Source organism: Nomascus leucogenys, unplaced genomic scaffold (assembly GCF_006542625.1).
Source record: "Nomascus leucogenys isolate Asia unplaced genomic scaffold, Asia_NLE_v1 Super-Scaffold_258, whole genome shotgun sequence".
In the NCBI taxonomy this organism is placed as follows: domain Eukaryota; kingdom Metazoa; phylum Chordata; class Mammalia; order Primates; family Hylobatidae; genus Nomascus; species Nomascus leucogenys.
The window spans coordinates 841,162-857,626 of NW_022095769.1; the positions used below are offsets into that span (position 1 = coordinate 841,162).

The 16,465-nt window shown below is 48.5% G+C and overlaps 1 protein-coding gene across 1 annotated transcript in view; it reads right to left on the reverse strand.

Annotated features, from left to right (window-relative positions):
- ACSF2 (acyl-CoA synthetase family member 2) overlaps positions 1 to 16,181 on the reverse strand; it is a 49,699-nt gene extending 33,518 nt beyond the window's left edge. The window contains exons 1-2 of the mRNA XM_030807952.1: positions 16,054 to 16,181; positions 15,455 to 15,529 (exon numbers count right to left, since the gene is read on the reverse strand). Coding sequence (XP_030663812.1) covers positions 15,455 to 15,529; positions 16,054 to 16,181 — 203 coding nt within the window. The remainder of the gene's footprint in view (positions 1 to 15,454; positions 15,530 to 16,053) is intronic.
- Between the last annotated feature and the right edge of the window lie 284 nt (positions 16,182 to 16,465).

Here is a 16,465-nt window from a genome sequence, read left to right on the forward strand (position 1 = left end):
CAGATCATTTCTTTTTAAGGATGAAGAAGCGAGGAGTTCATTTTCTTAAGGTTCTGACCCTGATGGGTGGCAAATCTGGACCCTTTTCCAAGAGTACTGCTCTTTACTCTGCAGCCCATCCACATCCTGCCCTGGGGGCCCTGCAGGCTGATGGGGAGCCCTCTGAGTGCCTCCAGCCCATAGGGAGCCCCTCCCAGGATGGCCCCTTCAGCAGCTGCCCCTACTAGGCCTCCTACTTGGCAGTCCTTGAGCACACACTGACTTTTCCATCTCCTTGTGGTGTCTGATTCTTTTTCTTTGCTGCCTCTTCTCTCACTGTTCTGCTCTTGTGAGCCAGCTCACCTCTCCTGGCACCAATCCATAGTGGCTTTGCACCCTACCTGTGCAGCCACCTGGTTGGACCCACCTGGAAAGCCTTCTGCCCCAGCATTAGCCCTGCCCAGCCCAGCCTTGCCTACCAGCAGGAACTGGACAGGAAACATGAGCCAGTTGGTTCAGGGCAATGCAGGTGAAATAGCTGTGGCATTCTGTGACACTCAGGGCTGGCAACTAAAGTCAGGGGCTAGAGGTCACTGGGCACAAAGGAATGCATGGTTCTGACATGGTCGTGTAGAGACCACAGGCAGAGCTGGGCTCTGAGGGAGCCACAGTTGGCAGGGAGGATTGCAAATGCCTGGGCGAACAGGTCTGCCATGGAGAACATAAGAGGAGAAGCTGTTTGTTTTGCCTCCTGTTACATATTACCTGCTGGGTAGAGGTTCTTGGAACCTGGGCCAGAGGTTTACAGGTGGACCCTGCCCCTGTCGGGGGGGTGGAAATGCCTCAGGCCCTGGGAAGGCCTCTTCAGAAGCCACTGGGGAGGGAGGATGAAGGACTCAGAATCTTGAGTTGTGAGGGGCCCAGAGACTGCAGGAACAGTCCCCATGCTGAGGCCACCCCCTGCTTCCTGGGGAGGGTGTCATACTAGCTAGCCACCAGTGAGGCTTTCAAAATGAAATTGAAAGCAATATCCTGTTTTGTTCCAAGCCATGGACTGACCTCTGCTCCTTACCCCCAATAGGAGGCTGGTCCCTAGGTCCACAGAGAAACATACATCATCAACAAGGCTAAAAGACAAGCAACGGCCTGGATTTATAAATTTCATTTTATATATAAGAGACAAAGGATTAATATTTAGCCTGTGTTTTAAAAAACACAAATCAATAAGGACAAATAATGTCACACAATAAATGGGCAATGAATAGGAACAGAACAGACACAGAAGACATTACCAATAAACATTTTAAAAGATGCCCAATCTCACTGGTAATCAGGGAAGTATAAATTAAAACCACAACGAGATACTCTTTCACCCCCACCAGAGTGGCAAACTCATTTTTTTAAGCAATAGTGTCTATGTTGCCCAGGCTGGCCTCAAACTCCTGGCCTCAAGTGATCCTCCCACCTCAGCTTCCCAAGTAGTTAGGACTACAGGGTCGTGCCACTGAGCCCAGCAGCAAAAAATTTAAAGTCCAGCAATGCTAAATATTTGCAAGGATGTGGGAAAATAGCAAAACTTGGTTGCTGCTGGTGGTCACAGTAGCACAGTCTCACCAGGGCAATACCTAAAAAAGAACTCTTCAGCACAGCAATTTCACTGCTAGAGATATAGTAATAGGATGGACTGCTATACAGCAGGTAAAACCAATAACTTAGATCTACAGGTCTCAACTTATGTCAATCTGAGACGAATAGATCTGTAAAACACATACTACTGTACGAAAGAAGAGAACTACGATACTATTTTTGCTGAAATTATAAAAGCATAATAATGCTGGACACGGTGGCTCATGCCTGTGATCCCAGCACTTTGGGAGGTCAAAGTGGGAGGAATGCTTGTGCCCAGGAGTTTGAGACCAGCCTGGGCAACACAGCAAGACCATCTCTTAAAAAAAAAAATAGCTGTGTGGTAGCATGCACCTGTAGTTCCAGCTGCTTGGGAGGATGAGATGGGAGGATCACTTGAGCCCAGGAGGTTGAGGCTGCAGTGAGCCATGATGGCGTCATTGCACTCCAGCAGCCTGGGAGACAGCAAGACCCTGTCTCTTGAAAAAAAAACCATAAAATATGTATTGTTTATTGATACACACAAAAAATCCAAGACTAAGAGTACTTATTACTCACATAACATGATTCTAAGTACTTTCCATGTTTAAACAAATATAAACTTTAAAAACAGATCAAATGATACAAGATATAGTCAGCCCTCTGTATCCACGGTTTCTGCATCTGTGGATTCAATCAACCTTAGATTGAAAAATATTGGGGCCGGGCATGGTGGCTCAGGCCTGTAATCCTAGTGCTTTGGGAGGCGGAGACAGGTGGATCACCTGAGATCAGGAGTTTGAGACCAGCCTGGCCAATATGGTGAAACCCCATGTCTACCAAAAATACAAAAATTAGCCAGGTGTGGTGGTAGACACCTGTAATCCCAGCTACTCGGGAGGCTGAGGCAGGAGCATCTCTTGAACCTGGGAGGCGGAGGTTGCAGTGAGCCTAGACCGTGCCGTCGTACTCCAGCCTGGGTGACAGAGCGAGACTCCGTCTCCAAAAAAAAAAAAAAGGCCCGCCTGCCTGCCTGCCTGCCTGCCTGCCTGCCTTCCTTCCTTCCTTCCTTCCTTCTTTCTTTCTTTCTTTCTTTCTTACTTTCTTTCTTTTTCTTTCCCTCTGTGGCCCAGGCTGCAATCTACTCGGCTTGCTGCTGCCCGTGCCGCGGACTGCCTGGGACTGCCGGCGCGTGCCACCGCTGCCTGCTTTTTCTCCTTTGGCTGCAGGCGCGTGTTCGCCATGTTGGCCACGCTGGTCGCCAGCTCCTGGCACCAAGTGCTCTGCCCGCCTCGGCCTCCCGGGGTGCTGGGACTGCAGACGGAGTCTCACTCGCCTGGTGCTCGGTGTTGCCCGGTCTGGGCTCGCGGCAGCCTCCGGCTCCCAGCCGCCTGCCTTGGCCTACCAGGGTGCTGGGATTGCAGCCCCTGCCCAGCCGCCGCCCCGTCTGGGAGGTGGGGAGCGTCTCTGCCCAGCCGCCCCTCTGCCCGGCCTCCCCATCTGGGAAGTGAGGAGCGCCTCTGCCCGGCCACCCATCGTCTGGGAGGTGAGGAGCGCCTCTGCCCGGCCGCCCTGTCTGGGAAGTGAGGAGCGCCTCTGCCCGGCCGCCCCGTCCGGGAAGAAGTGAGGAGCGCCTCTGCCCAGGCGCCCCGTCTGGGAAGAAGTGAGGAGCGCCTCTGCCCAGCCGCCCCGTCCGGGAAGAAGTGAGGAGCGCCTCTGCCCGGCCGCCCCGTCTGGAAAGTGAGGAGAGCCTCTGCCCGGCCACCCATCGTCTGGGAAGTGAGGAGCGCCTCTGCCCGGCCACCTATCGTCTGGGAAGAAGTGAGGAGCGTCTCTGCCTGGCCGCCCCATCTGGGAAGTGAGGAGCGCTTCTGCCCGGCCGCCCCGTGTCTGGGAAGAAGTGAGGAGCGCCTCTGCCCGGCCGCTCCGTCTGGGAGGTCTACCACGGAGGCCAGAAGCAATGTGGGGGCTGGACGTGGTGGCTCACGCCTGTGGTCCCGGCACTCTGGGGGGCGAGGCGGGTTGATCACTTCGGGCTAGGAGTTCGAGACCAGTCTGGCCAACTTGGCGAAACATGAAAAATACAACAGACAAACCAACCAACCAACTCAGTGACAACAAAACAGGTCTACCCTGGAGTCATACTCTAATTTTTTCTATTTTCCTCCCTTTCTGATCCTTTATCCCACTTTCTTTTTCTTCCTCTTCCTTCTCCCTCTTCTTTGTCAAATAGAGGATTGAGTTATTATCACTGATCCATATAAAGTCCCTCTCTCATTTATTTTAACTCCCACCTCCCATTTCTATTCCCCGACTTCCCATGTGTAACCTTCCTAATATGTTTGATACGCATCTTTTTGTTTGTATGTATTTTTAGAAAATGTTTATTGTTTTTGTGTGCAAAAAAAATTAATAAATAAATAAATAAAGAAAGAAAAGAAAAGAAAAAAGAAAAATATTTGGGAAAAAAAATTCCACAAAGTTCCGAAAAGCAAACTGCCACTGAGCCCAGCAGCAGACACTTTAAACTCCAGCAATACTAAATATTTGCAAGGATGTGGGAAAACAGCAAAACTTGGTTGCTGCTAGTGGTCACAGTAGCACAGTCTCACCAGAGCAATACGTAAAAAAGCTGAAAATGTCAACTCTTCAGCACAGCAATTTCACTGCTAGAGATATAGTCATAGGATGGACTGCTATACAGCAGGTAAAACTAATAACTTAGATCTTGAACTTGCTGCTCACTAAGTACTATGTTGAATCCACACAAATGAAGTGATGTGTAGATACTGTATTAGGTATTATAAGTAGTCTAGAGATTATCTAAAGCACATGGGAGGATGCACATAGGTTATATGACACCATTTTATATCACAGGCTTGAGCATCCAAGGATTTTGGTATACAAGGGAGGTCCTGGAACCAACCCCCCATAGATACTGGGGGACAACTGTACTATTTATGGATTCAGAGACATGCTAAAAGTATAAAATGTGCTTCAGCACAACATATATTAAATTTATGATGGTGGCTCTCTGGTGGGGGTCGGCTGCAGGAGGGACAGAAAAGGGACTTCAACTTGATCTGTAGTGTTTTCTTTCATTTATAATTTTCTGAAAACAAGAAAGGTTAAATTTTTATTCTCTGTCAGACACACAGGTGTTTGTTATTTTTCCATGTAATTGTGTTTCAAATTTTTTTTCACATGAAAGTTTGAAGAGGGAAAATACAAGGTGCTTGATGATCTCCTACGAAGGGTGTCTATAACATCCAAAAGATGAAGCAACTTCCTGGCATGGGCAGGAGACCCACAGCACCTGTCACGTAAAGGGTCAAGGTCAAGACCAACTTTTTTTCTTTTTTTTTGAGACAGGATCTCGCTCTGTTGCCCAGGCTGGAGTGCAATGGCATGATCATGGCCCACTGCAGCCTGAAACTTCTAGGCTCAAGTGATCCTCCTGTCTCAACCTCCCAGTAGCTAGGACTATAGGCAGAAGCCACACGCTGAGCTGGGATTTATTTATTTATTTAGTAGAGACAGGGTCTTGCTGTGTTGCCCAGGCTGGTCTCAAACTCTGGCCTCAAGCAACCCTCCCACTCCAGCTTCCTAAATTGCAGGGATTACAGGCATAAGCCACTGTGCCCAGCCAAGACCAACATTTATGCAATAAGCAACAGCCCTGATCTGTCCATGAAATTCACATGCTATACTCATAGCAAAGTCCTCAGTCCTCATTCAACATATTCACTCTTGTGTTCTAGCTCATTGGTCCAATGTATCTCCTAGCTCATGGCAGTCGAAAGGCAGGCTCTCCCTTCCCATCTCCCTTGTACACCACCCAAAGTTTCATGATCTCATTCTTCTAGTCCATGTGCCACTCGCCAAGCCACGTGCCATGGGGCTGCATCCTCTTGGGGGGCTCCCTTGCCTAATTTGTACAGACACTAGGCTAGTGGTTGACCTTCCAGTGGTCATTGATATGGGAGTAGAGATGGCCAATGCTTGTGCAGGAAGGACAATGCTGAACTGCTGAGTCTGAACCTGTAATAGCTGCTTTATCCTGAAATAAAGTTATAATTTTTATGTACCTGAATAAATAGGTGATATATTTATACTAGTTACAATGTGCAACTATTGTTCAAGACGAAGGTGCTGTTGTGACAAATAAAATCCTAAAAAGATCACTACTAAATGGTCATTTTCTTAATTGATGGCCATTTTAATGCATGCTGGCCATTAAAAGCACAAAAAGAGCCTCAGGAAAAAAAAAAAAAGAACTGGCTGGGCATGGTAGCTCACACCTGTAATCCTAGCACATTGGGAGGCCGAGGCAGATGGATCACCTGAGGTCAGGAGTACAAGATCAGCCTGACCAACATTGCAAAATCCTGTCTCTACTAAAAATACAAAAAATAGCTGGGCGTGGTGGCACACGCCTGTAATCCCAGCTCTGTAATCCCAGTACTCAGGAGGCTGAGGCAGGAGAACTTACTTGAAATCGGGAGGCGGAGGTTGCAGTGATCCGAGATTGCACCATTGCACTCCAGCCTGGGCAACAAGAGTGAAACTCTGTCACAGGAAAATAATAGCAACAACAGGCCAGACGCGGTGGCTCACGCCTGTAATCCCAGCACTTTGGGAGGCCAAGGCGGGTAGATCACAAGGTCAGGAGATCAAGACCATCCTGGCTAACAGGGTGAAACCCCGTCTCTACTAAAAATACAAAAAATTAGCCAAGCATGGTGGCAGGTGCCTGTAGTCCCAGCTACTTGGGAAGCTGAGGCAGGAGAATGGCATGAACCCAGTAGGCAGAAGTTGCAGTGAGCCGAGATCACGCCACTGTACTCCAGCCTGGGTGACAGAGCGAGACTCCGTCTCAAAAAACAACAACAACAACAACAACAACAAAAATGAACTTTGACTAAGTCTCACATTCTATATAAGCAAAAATAAAATGAATCACAGACTTAAGTGTAAAATGTAAAACTTAAAAAATTTATAAAATCTTCTGGATCTAGAGCTAGGCAAAAAGTTATTAGGCTTGACACCAAAAGCATGATCCATTAAAAACAAACAAACAACAACAACAAAAAAAACTCACTGAGAGCTGGGTGCAGTGGCATGCACCTGTAGTCCCAGCTACTTGGGAGGCTGAGGCAGGAGAATTGCTTGAACCCAGGAGTTGGAGACCAGCCTGGGCAACATAATGAGACCCCATCTAAAAAAAAAACCCCACTAAATTAGACTTCTTAATAAACTAGACTTTATAAAAAAAATTTTAAATTGCTATATGGGCTGGGCATAGTGGCTCACGTCTGTAAAGTAATCTTAGCACTTTGGGAGGCTGAGGTGGGAAAATCACTTGAGCACAGGAGTTGGAGACCAGCCTAGGCAACACAGTGCAATCCCATCTCTATGAAAAAATTTTTAAATTAGCTGGGCCTTGTGGTGTGTACCCATAGTCCTAGGTACTTGGAAGGCTGAGGCAGGAGGATCACTTGAGCCCCGGAGGTTGAGGCTGCACTGAGCCATGGTTGCACCACTGTGCTCCAGCCAGGGTGAAAGAGTGAGGCCTTTCTCAAAAAATTAAAAAAAAAAAAAAGGATTAAAAAATTTTGCTCTGCAAAAGACCCTTTTAAGAGGATGAAAAAAAGCTACAAAGTGGGGGAAAATATTTGTAAGCCACATGTCTGACAAAGGAATAATACTAGAATACATACAGAACTCTGAAACATTGAGCTGTTTAATATGTAAAACTCACTTTTGTGAGTTTTTGTCAAGGTTAATGAGTTGCTCCTCCCAAAAGCACTCCTTGGTTTCAGAGCAAAAAAAGCCAGATACAGGCCGGGCGCGGTGGCTCATGCCTGTAATCCCAGCATTTTGGGAGGCTGAGGCGGGCAAATCACCTGAGGTCGGGAGTTCGAGACCAGCCTGACCAACAGGGAGAAACCCCATCTCTACTAAAAATACAAAATAAGTCGGGCGTGGTGGCACATGCCGGTAATCCCAGCTACTTGGGAGGCTGAGGCAGGAGAATCGCATGAACCCGGGAGGCAGAGGTTGCGATGAGCCAAGATTGCGCCATTGCACTCCAGCCTGGGCAACAAGGGTGAAACTCTGTCCCAAAATAAAAAACAAGATCTGTGCAGTTTACTCTATGTAATTATATCTTAAAGCCCCACGATCTTTCTACCACTCGACATAACCTCCCTGAGGAGTATGTGACCTATGAAAAACACCAACTACAAAGAACAAACTACAAACGACTACAAAGAGTAGTAAGGACGACAGTAAAAAAAAAAAAAATTTTTTTTTTCTGAGATGGAGTTGTGCTCTTTCACCCAGGCCGGAGTGAAGTGGTGCTATCTCAGATCACTGCAACCTCCACCCACTGGGTTCAAGAGATTCTCCTGCCTCAGCCTCCCGAGTAGCTGCGATTACAGGTGCACGCCACCATGCCCAGCTAATTTTGTATTTTTAGTAGAGATGGGTTTTCATCATGTTGGCCAGGCTGGTCTCGAACTTCTGACCTCAGGTGATCCACTTGCCTCGGCCTCCCAAAGTACTGGGATTGCAGGCATGAGCCACCGTGCCCAGCCCAGTAAAGATTTTGAACAAGATACTCTATATTAGTGGAAGCTTCCATTCTCAGTATCTTGTTTTGTTATTATTATTATTATTATTTGAGACATGCTCTCACTCTGTCACTGAGGCTAGAGTGTGGTGGCATGATCATGGCTCACTGCAGCCTTGACCTTCTGGGCTCAAGCAATCCTCCTGCCTCAGCCTCCCAGGAAGCTGGAACCACAGGCACATGCCACCACACCCAACTAATTTGTAAAAAGTATTATCTGTAGAGATGGGGTCTCCCTATGTTGCCCAGGCTGGTCTCAAACTTCTGGGCTCAAGCGATCCTCCCACCTCAGCCTCCCAAAGTGCTGAGTTATAGGTGTGAGCCACTGTGCCTGGCCCATTTTCAGCATCTTGAATGGAACCACTGGTGTCTCTTTGTAAGTATGTACAGAAAATACATAAGAAGTGATCATTTGGGTTCAGAAAACTCTCTCAAGAAGACATAGAAGGGCCAGTGTGGTGGCTCACACCTGTAATCCCAGCACTTTGGGAGGCTGAGTTGGGAGGATCTCTTGAGCCCAGCAGTTTGAGACCAGCTGGGGCAACAAAGTGGAAATCTCTCTCTACCAAAACAAAATACAAAACATTTAGCCAGGCATGGTGGTGCACACCTGTAATCCCAGCTATTTGGGAGGCAGAGGTGGGCACATCACCTGAGACTGGGAGTCAGGGATGGGGGCTGAGTCAAGACACTTGTCCCTTGATAGGATTACTAAAATACATACAAGGCTAGATATTAGTTTTCTAGGAAGAAAACCTTTGAGGTAGCCAGGTGCACATGGTGGTTTGTGCCTGTAATCCCAGCTACTCAGGAGGCTGAGGAAGTAGGATTGTTTGAGTCCACTAATCTCAGCATTTTGGGAGGCCAAGGCGGGCGGATCACGAGATCAGGAGTTTGAGACCAGCCTGGCCAACATAGTGAAACCCCGTCTCTACTAAAAATACAAAAAATTAGCTGGGCGTGGTGGCAGGTGTCTGTAATTCCACCTACTTGGGAGGCTGAGGCAGGAGAATTGCTGAACCCGGGAGGCGGAGGTTGCAGTGAGCCCAGATCGCGCCACTGTACTCCAGCCTGGTGATAGTGGGAGACTCTGTCTCAAAAAAAAAAAAAGAAAAAGAAAAACATACTTAAGTGTGTGTGTGAGTGTGCGTGTATAAAACAAAACTTGATGCTTCTCTTTGCTCAGGGGACTACAGAATTACAGAATGTCAGGTTAGGAAGCTGCATACTCAGGGTTCATAAGAGACCAAGTGAAATTTCACACACGTATGAAGGCTGCATACTTCAAATCACAGCCTTATTGGGTTTAGGGATCAGGCTCAAACTCCAGCCTCTTTAGGAATCACAGAATGTTCTCTCAAAGGTAGAGCACATCTTGTCCAAACAGCCTATTTTACAAACAAACTAAGGTCTGCAGAGGTTGAGTAACTTGCCTAAAGCCACACTAAGTTAGGACTGGTAGGGCTGGGATTTGCTTTCCTGTCAACTAACTCCCAAATGGAGGAATACATGCATGTCACTGAGGTTTATAAAGCATGATTTGTAAGCTAGAAATACAACGTGTTTAGTTCTAAAGGGAGAGGCACTGGCAGAATTGTTTCCACTCTTCATTATTAGGACACTCCCATGGCAAGACCAACCCAGAAGATGAAATTACAGTCTGCATGTTGGCCTGTTGAATGTATGACCAGCTTTATTCCCATCTTCAGCATAAGCTCAGGCCTGTCCACCCATCTCCAGCAGCTCCACTTTTGCTTAGGTAGTTTACCCTGCTGGAACCTCCTCCCTCCTACTCCCCAGACATAGTTACTATACTGTGGGCTTTAGGGTCACTGTAAGAATGGGCCAAGCCATCATTACACAAGCATTCCTGTAAAATAGCTCACCACTAGGACAGGTTGCTCACTGACCCATGCGATGGGTTGAACATGTTCTTGGTATCAAACTGTGTGTTAAGCATTTTCTTACGGGACCTCATTTAACCCTCACAACACACTATTTATACATAAGAAAAGTCAAGGCCAGGTGTGGCGGCTCACACCTGTAATCCCAGCACTTTGGGAGGTGGCTGAGGCAGGCAGGTAACTTGAGCTCAGGAGTTCAAGACCAGCCTGGGCAACATGGCAAAACACCATCTCTACAAAAAAATACAAAAATTAGTTGGGTGTAGTGATGCAGGCCTGTAGTCCCAGCTACTGGGGAGGCTGAGATAGGAGGATCACTCAAGAGTTCGAGGCTGTAGAGAGCTGTGATCGTGCCATTGCACTCAGCCTAGGTGATAGAGTGAGACCTTGTCTCCACCAAAAAAATAAAGAAAAAAAAAGTCAAATTTGACTTAAGTAAAAAAACTACTCAGCTAGAAAGTGGTTCATTTGAATCCAGATCTGTCTGGCTCCAAAGTTTCATCTGTAGATTGAAGTAAAATAGAGGCTGGGATCAGCAGCTCACCCCTATAATCTCAGCACTTGAGGCCAAGGCAGGAAGATGGCTTGAGGCAGGGGTTTGAGACCAACCTGGGTAATACTTCATAACCCCATCTCTACAAAAAATTTTAAAATGATCTGGGTATGGTGGCACTTGCCTGTAGTCCTAGCTACTTGGGAGGTTGAGATGGGAGGATCGCTTGAGCCCAGAAGTTTGAGATTATAGCGAGCTATGATCACACCAGGGTTCATAACGATTGAAGCACAAGTGAGATTTCACGGAAGTACAAAGGCTTCAAGCTACAGACCTATCCTTTCAGGAATCAGGCTCTAACCCCAGGCTCTTTGGGAAGTCTTCCCCTCCCATTTCCACAAACCAGATTCCTCCTGCTTTGATTGACATCTTTAATGGTACTGCAAACTTTCTGCCTTGAATCAGTGTGTCTATGGACTTCCCCCGTAGACTCCTTCTAGAAAAATAGCTCTGTCAGTGAAAACAAACTTATTCATCTTTTTATTACCTTTACATGCTTCACAGTAGACTGCAGCAATGTACAGCATTCAAGGTAGAGGAGGGTAACTAAAACAGATTTGTACCATTCACTGATTCCAGCAGCCAAGTTCACAGTTATTTTCTACTGTTACATTTAGACTGGAGGATCCCCAGTGGAATGCACATGGCTATCATTACCAAATCATTCATAAATCATGTTTTGGAAATTATGGGAAGAGTCTATTTCTTGTAACTGTTTATTGTTACCACCCAAAACACTTCCAGGCTTAAAACAAGGCGCTCCTATAGAAACAGCATTTTGTAGTTTTCCGTGTGTGTGTAAATTGTTGGTCACAAGAACAGAAAAATAGCGCAGCAGCTGTCTGAGCTATGTGATGTATGCAAAATGTATCAAGCCCAGAGAGACATGAGTGTGGGACTTCAGTCATGCTCCTTCCTTCCCAGGGACAATTGTTTAAAGGCATTTTGCTCCTAACTAGCTGTTTGACCCATTACTTTCATGTTAACAAAATTTGTGATACAAAGAACAAAGTATAGTGAATCAATAGCTTGTATCATTTTAATGTACATTCTTGGTAAATCACTTACGAACTGTCTCTTCTTTTCATTTATTTATTTATTTAGAGACAGAGTCTCGCTCTGTTGCCCAGGTTGGAGTGCAGTAGCACAATCTCGGCTCACTGCAACCTTCACCTCCCGGGTTTAAGCGATTTTCCTGCCTCAGCCTCCCGAGTAGCTGAAACTACAGGTGCCCGCCACCATGCCCAGCTAATTTTGTATTTTTAGTAGAGACAGGGTTTCACCATATTGGCCAGGCTGGTCTCGAACTCCTGACCTTGTGATCCTCCCGCCTTGGCCTCCCAAAGTGCCGGGATTACAGGTGTGAGCCACTGCGCCCGGCCTTCTTTTCTTTTAAAAACCCACTTGTAACTGCTGCTCATCAGATCATATATTCAGGGCAACTTGAGTCTATGCTCCTGGTTGCAGTCTGCAAACATGGCCCAAATAAACTCTCTACTTATATTACTTTTGCCTCAGATTTTTCCCTTAGGTCCACAGTCTTATGTGATCATAGCCATCCCCATGGAGGGTGGTCCACAAAGCCCACTTACCCCTCTATCCCTACCATCAGCACCAAGTCACTGGATCCCAAGCTCTGAGCACCACACCTAATTCTGAGAGGCTTTAGCCACTGATCTCTCTGCCTTCCCAGCTCTGAGTGTTCCCAACACCCTGGGTGCAGCTGCCTCATAGGCAGCCCCAGGCCAGCTTTAGGGCAGGTCTGGAGGAAGCCTGCTCAGCCCAGGTTTCTCCTTGAATTCCTTCCTTGGAGGTTTGCTGAAGCCCCAGACTAACCCATCCACCTTCCTTGGGGAAGGAGGCACGTGGACAGGGGGAAGGAGTTGGTCGTGAGGAGCTCTGGAGAGCAAAGGACAGATTTTTCTTTCCTTCTGGGGAGAAAGACTCTGGGCCGGGCGTGGTGGCTCACGCCTGTAATCCCAGCAGTTTGGGAGGCTGAGGCAGGTGGATTACTTGAGGTCAGGAGTTTGAGACCAGTCTGACCAGCATGGTGAAACCCCATCTCTACTAAAAATACAAAATTAGCTGGGCAGGTGGTGCACACCGGTAATCCCAGCTACTTGGGAGGCTGAGGCAGAAGAATTGCTTGAACCCAGGAGGCGGAGGTTACAGTGACCCGAGATCATGCCATTGCACTCCAGCCTGGGGCAACAAGAGTGAAATTCCACCTCAAAAAAGAGAAAAAGAAAAAGAAAAAGACTCTGGACAGCCCTGAGTCAAATGGAGAGGAGGATGTCCAGCAGACCCAAGGACTGGACATGTAGCTGGGTGGAAGTCACCATCTTGGCAATCAGCTAGGAGAAATAATTGGGTTCCATAAAGAGGCCACCAAGGAGGGGATCCTCTCCTACTTTCAAATCAGTCAGAATTCCCACCCAGACACCAGTCAAGGGTTTCCAGGGACCAGCCCTGCCTCAAAGGAAAGGCTGAGAACAAGAGCAAGCTTTTTTTATTCATCAGCCCAACAACACAGCAAGAAGGTAGTAAGTGATGAATTAACCAGCTCAGAGGTTATGTAACATGCCAGAGGTCATACGACCAACAGGGAGAGGAGCCAGGGCTGTCATCCAGGATAGTCTAACTTCAAAGTTCTTGCTCTTTTCTCTCAGGCAAAACAAGGATCTGGTAAGTAATAGGCCTGGGTGTTGGGCAACAGGAAAGCAGGCTGTGTGTGAGCAGATCGGAGAAAACAGAGGACAAAAGTCCAAGCGCATTCCTCACCATGGCACTTGCAACGCCGAATAGTGCTCACCTTGATTTATTTCTTCTCCTATGAGGCCGCAAGTTCCTAGCAGGGTGAGGACTGAGTTCTGTGGCCTCTATATCCACAGCATGCGCTAGCATGACACAGAATCTGTTCTCAGGAATGTTTGCTGATGGTTGCAGCCCTGAGGCTTCTTTTTTCATTTTTATTTTTATTTTTTTGAGACGAAGTCTTTCTCTGTCCCTCAGACTGGAGTGCAGTGGTGCAGTCTCGGCTCAGTGCAACTCCACTTCCCAGGTTTGAGCAATTATCCTGCCTCAGCCTCCCAAGTAGCTGGGATTACAGGCATGCATCACCACGCCAGACTAATTTTGTATTTTTAGTAGAGATGGGGTTTCTCCATGTTGGCCAGGCTGGTCTAACTCCTGACCTCAAGTGATCCGCCCACCTCAGCCTCCCAAAGTGCTGGGATTACAGGCATAAGCCACCATGCTTGGCCTTTATTTTTATTTTTTTTTATTTTTGACATGGAGTCTTGCTCTGTCACCCAGGCTGGAGTGCAGTGGCACAGTCTTGGCTCACTGCAACCGCCGCCTCCCAGGTTGGAGCAATTCTCCTGTCTCAGACACCCTAGTAGCTGGTATTACAGGCACATGCCACCATGCCCGACTGATTTTTGTATGTTTAGTAGAAACGGGGTTTCACCATGTTGGCCAAACCAGTCTCCTGACTTCAAGTGATCTGCCTGCCTGGGCCTCCCAAAGTGCTGGGATTACACCCACCCAGCCTTTATTTTTATTTTTTGAGTCTAGGTTTTGCTCTGCTGCTCAGGCTAGAGTGCAGTGGCATGATCATGGCTCAATGCAGCCTTGAACTCCAGGGCTCAAGTGATCCTACCGCCTCTGCTTTCCAAAGTGCTGAGATTACAGGCATAAACCACCATGCCGGGCCTGAGCCCTGAAGCTTCTGAAGGGGAAACATAGGAGAGAAATCAGGTAAAACCACCGCAGTCAGACAATAAGGGTGCAAGCACAAGGGAGTGGAAGGGGAAGAAAGGAAATAGGCCAAACACTCAGAAAAATCATCTGTCTGGATAAATGAGTCTCCTCCTGACACAGCAATAAGAATTTCTCTGAAGCTTGGTGCTCTCAGAGGTCCCAGGGCTGTAGCAGGTAAGTGACCTGTTTTGTTTATAGATTAAAAAAAGTCAAAGGTCAGAAATGTTGCCATGTGGCCTGATTTATTATTTATTTATTGGTTGGTTGGTTTGTTTTGTATTGGGCAGCCTCCTGAGCCAGAGTAGGCTGAGAGACTCCCCTGTGGCCTGATTTCGTGTGAAGAAATATGTGCACTTTGGGGAGTAACTTTCCTTAGAGTCCTCCCAGCCTGAGGGGGCACCCATGAGTCCAGAAGAGAGGCTTAAGAGACTAGGGGGTCAGGGAAGGGCTGAACTTGTCTAGGGAGACCCTGGGAAGTAGTGAGTGACTTCCCAGGGTCACTGGGAAGAGGACCCCACTGTCCTCATCTCAATCCCATCTACTGACCAGCCTTGATCCACTTAGTTTTCTCAGCAAATTAGGCAGAGTGATGTTAAGGCATTGCATGCTTTCTAGCATTCAGGAATCAGCAAATTCAGAAAGTGTGATCTTGGAGTTCTAGCCAAAAAGGAGTCTGCATGTCCCTCCAACTCTTCCTACTTAGCCTTTTTAAAAACAAAAACAAATCTAGTTCTCTGAGACACAGCTTTGTTCTGACTTCTCCCTTTTCCAAGTCCAGGCCCACACCCCATCTGATGTTGTTGAAAGTGCTGTCCTGACCATAGACTTAGTATCTGGCCGAGTTGAGTGGTAGGACAGGATCAGTGGTGCACAGGGCTCCCCAGCGGTGCTGCTGAAGCTAACCAGCGCTGATAACATGGGTGGCAGCCTGCTCTCTGTGTCTCAAGCACTTTCACATTTGCCATCTCTCGGGGTCCTCCCAGGGACTGGTCACACCGGGAAGGAAGCTTTACTTACTGTGCTGCTGCAGAGGCAGTGAAGCTACTGGGAACTGAAATCCTCTGTTTGCCAGCTTCCATCCCACCCCTTGCACTGAGGACAGAAGAAAATAGGCCCAGGAGTAGGCAGCAAAGAATGAAAGCCATGTTAGTGAGCAGCTGATGAAGAGACAGGAGACTGCTAAGTTTAGTGGCCTGGGTCGGGGAGACTGGGGCTGATCCCCAAGTTTGCCCATGAAGGGGTTCCAACTCAGAGGCAGTGTCCTGGGGGTACAGCCCAGGCCTTGGCACTTGCCCCTCCCCATCGGAATATTCTCCTTAAAGCCCACACTCCTTGCCCTCTGTGCCCATAAAGGAGAAAGAATCGAGAGTCTTGGACCAGAACTCGAAGTCACTGCAGCCACCAACCAAAGCCTCCCCTACCCAAGTCCACCAGGCCAAGCCAGCTTTTCCTATTGCCTAGGTGTTGGTGGGGGGCAGGAGAGGGGCGGGGGAGGGGCGGGTATCTTCCCCCCAGTGCACTCGTCCAGAGGTGGGGCTTCCGAAGCTCGGCGGGACCTCCAAGTTCCTCTCCCAGGGAACTGCCCCGCCCCCTCTCTTCCCGCGGGGGGCCGGTACCTGAGGAAGCGGACACCCTGCAACCTGGTTTCCTGCCAACTCCGAGAGAGGGCGGCCCGGGCCCCCAGCACCCCCGGGCTCCCGGCGCACAGCCTCCCCAGGCTCAGCATCCCGACGCAGACAGCCATGGCTCGCTTTGCCCTGCGTCCCGGCCCGAGTAAACTTTTAAAGTGAGCCGGGGTGGGGCGGGCGCGGAGCAGGCGGGGAGGCGGGGAGGGTGGCCTCTGCCTATGGGGTGCGGCGGATTCGGTCTCCGCCGGCGGGGCGGGGCGAGGCGCGGCGGCGGCTACTTCGCGCGGGACAACCTTCCCCTCGGACCCCGCGGCCCTCCCCCTCCCACCCTCGAAGAATAGCCCTGGTTTCCCCTGGATCCGAAGGCCCCAGCTGCAGTCCGAGACAGATCTTCCTCGCG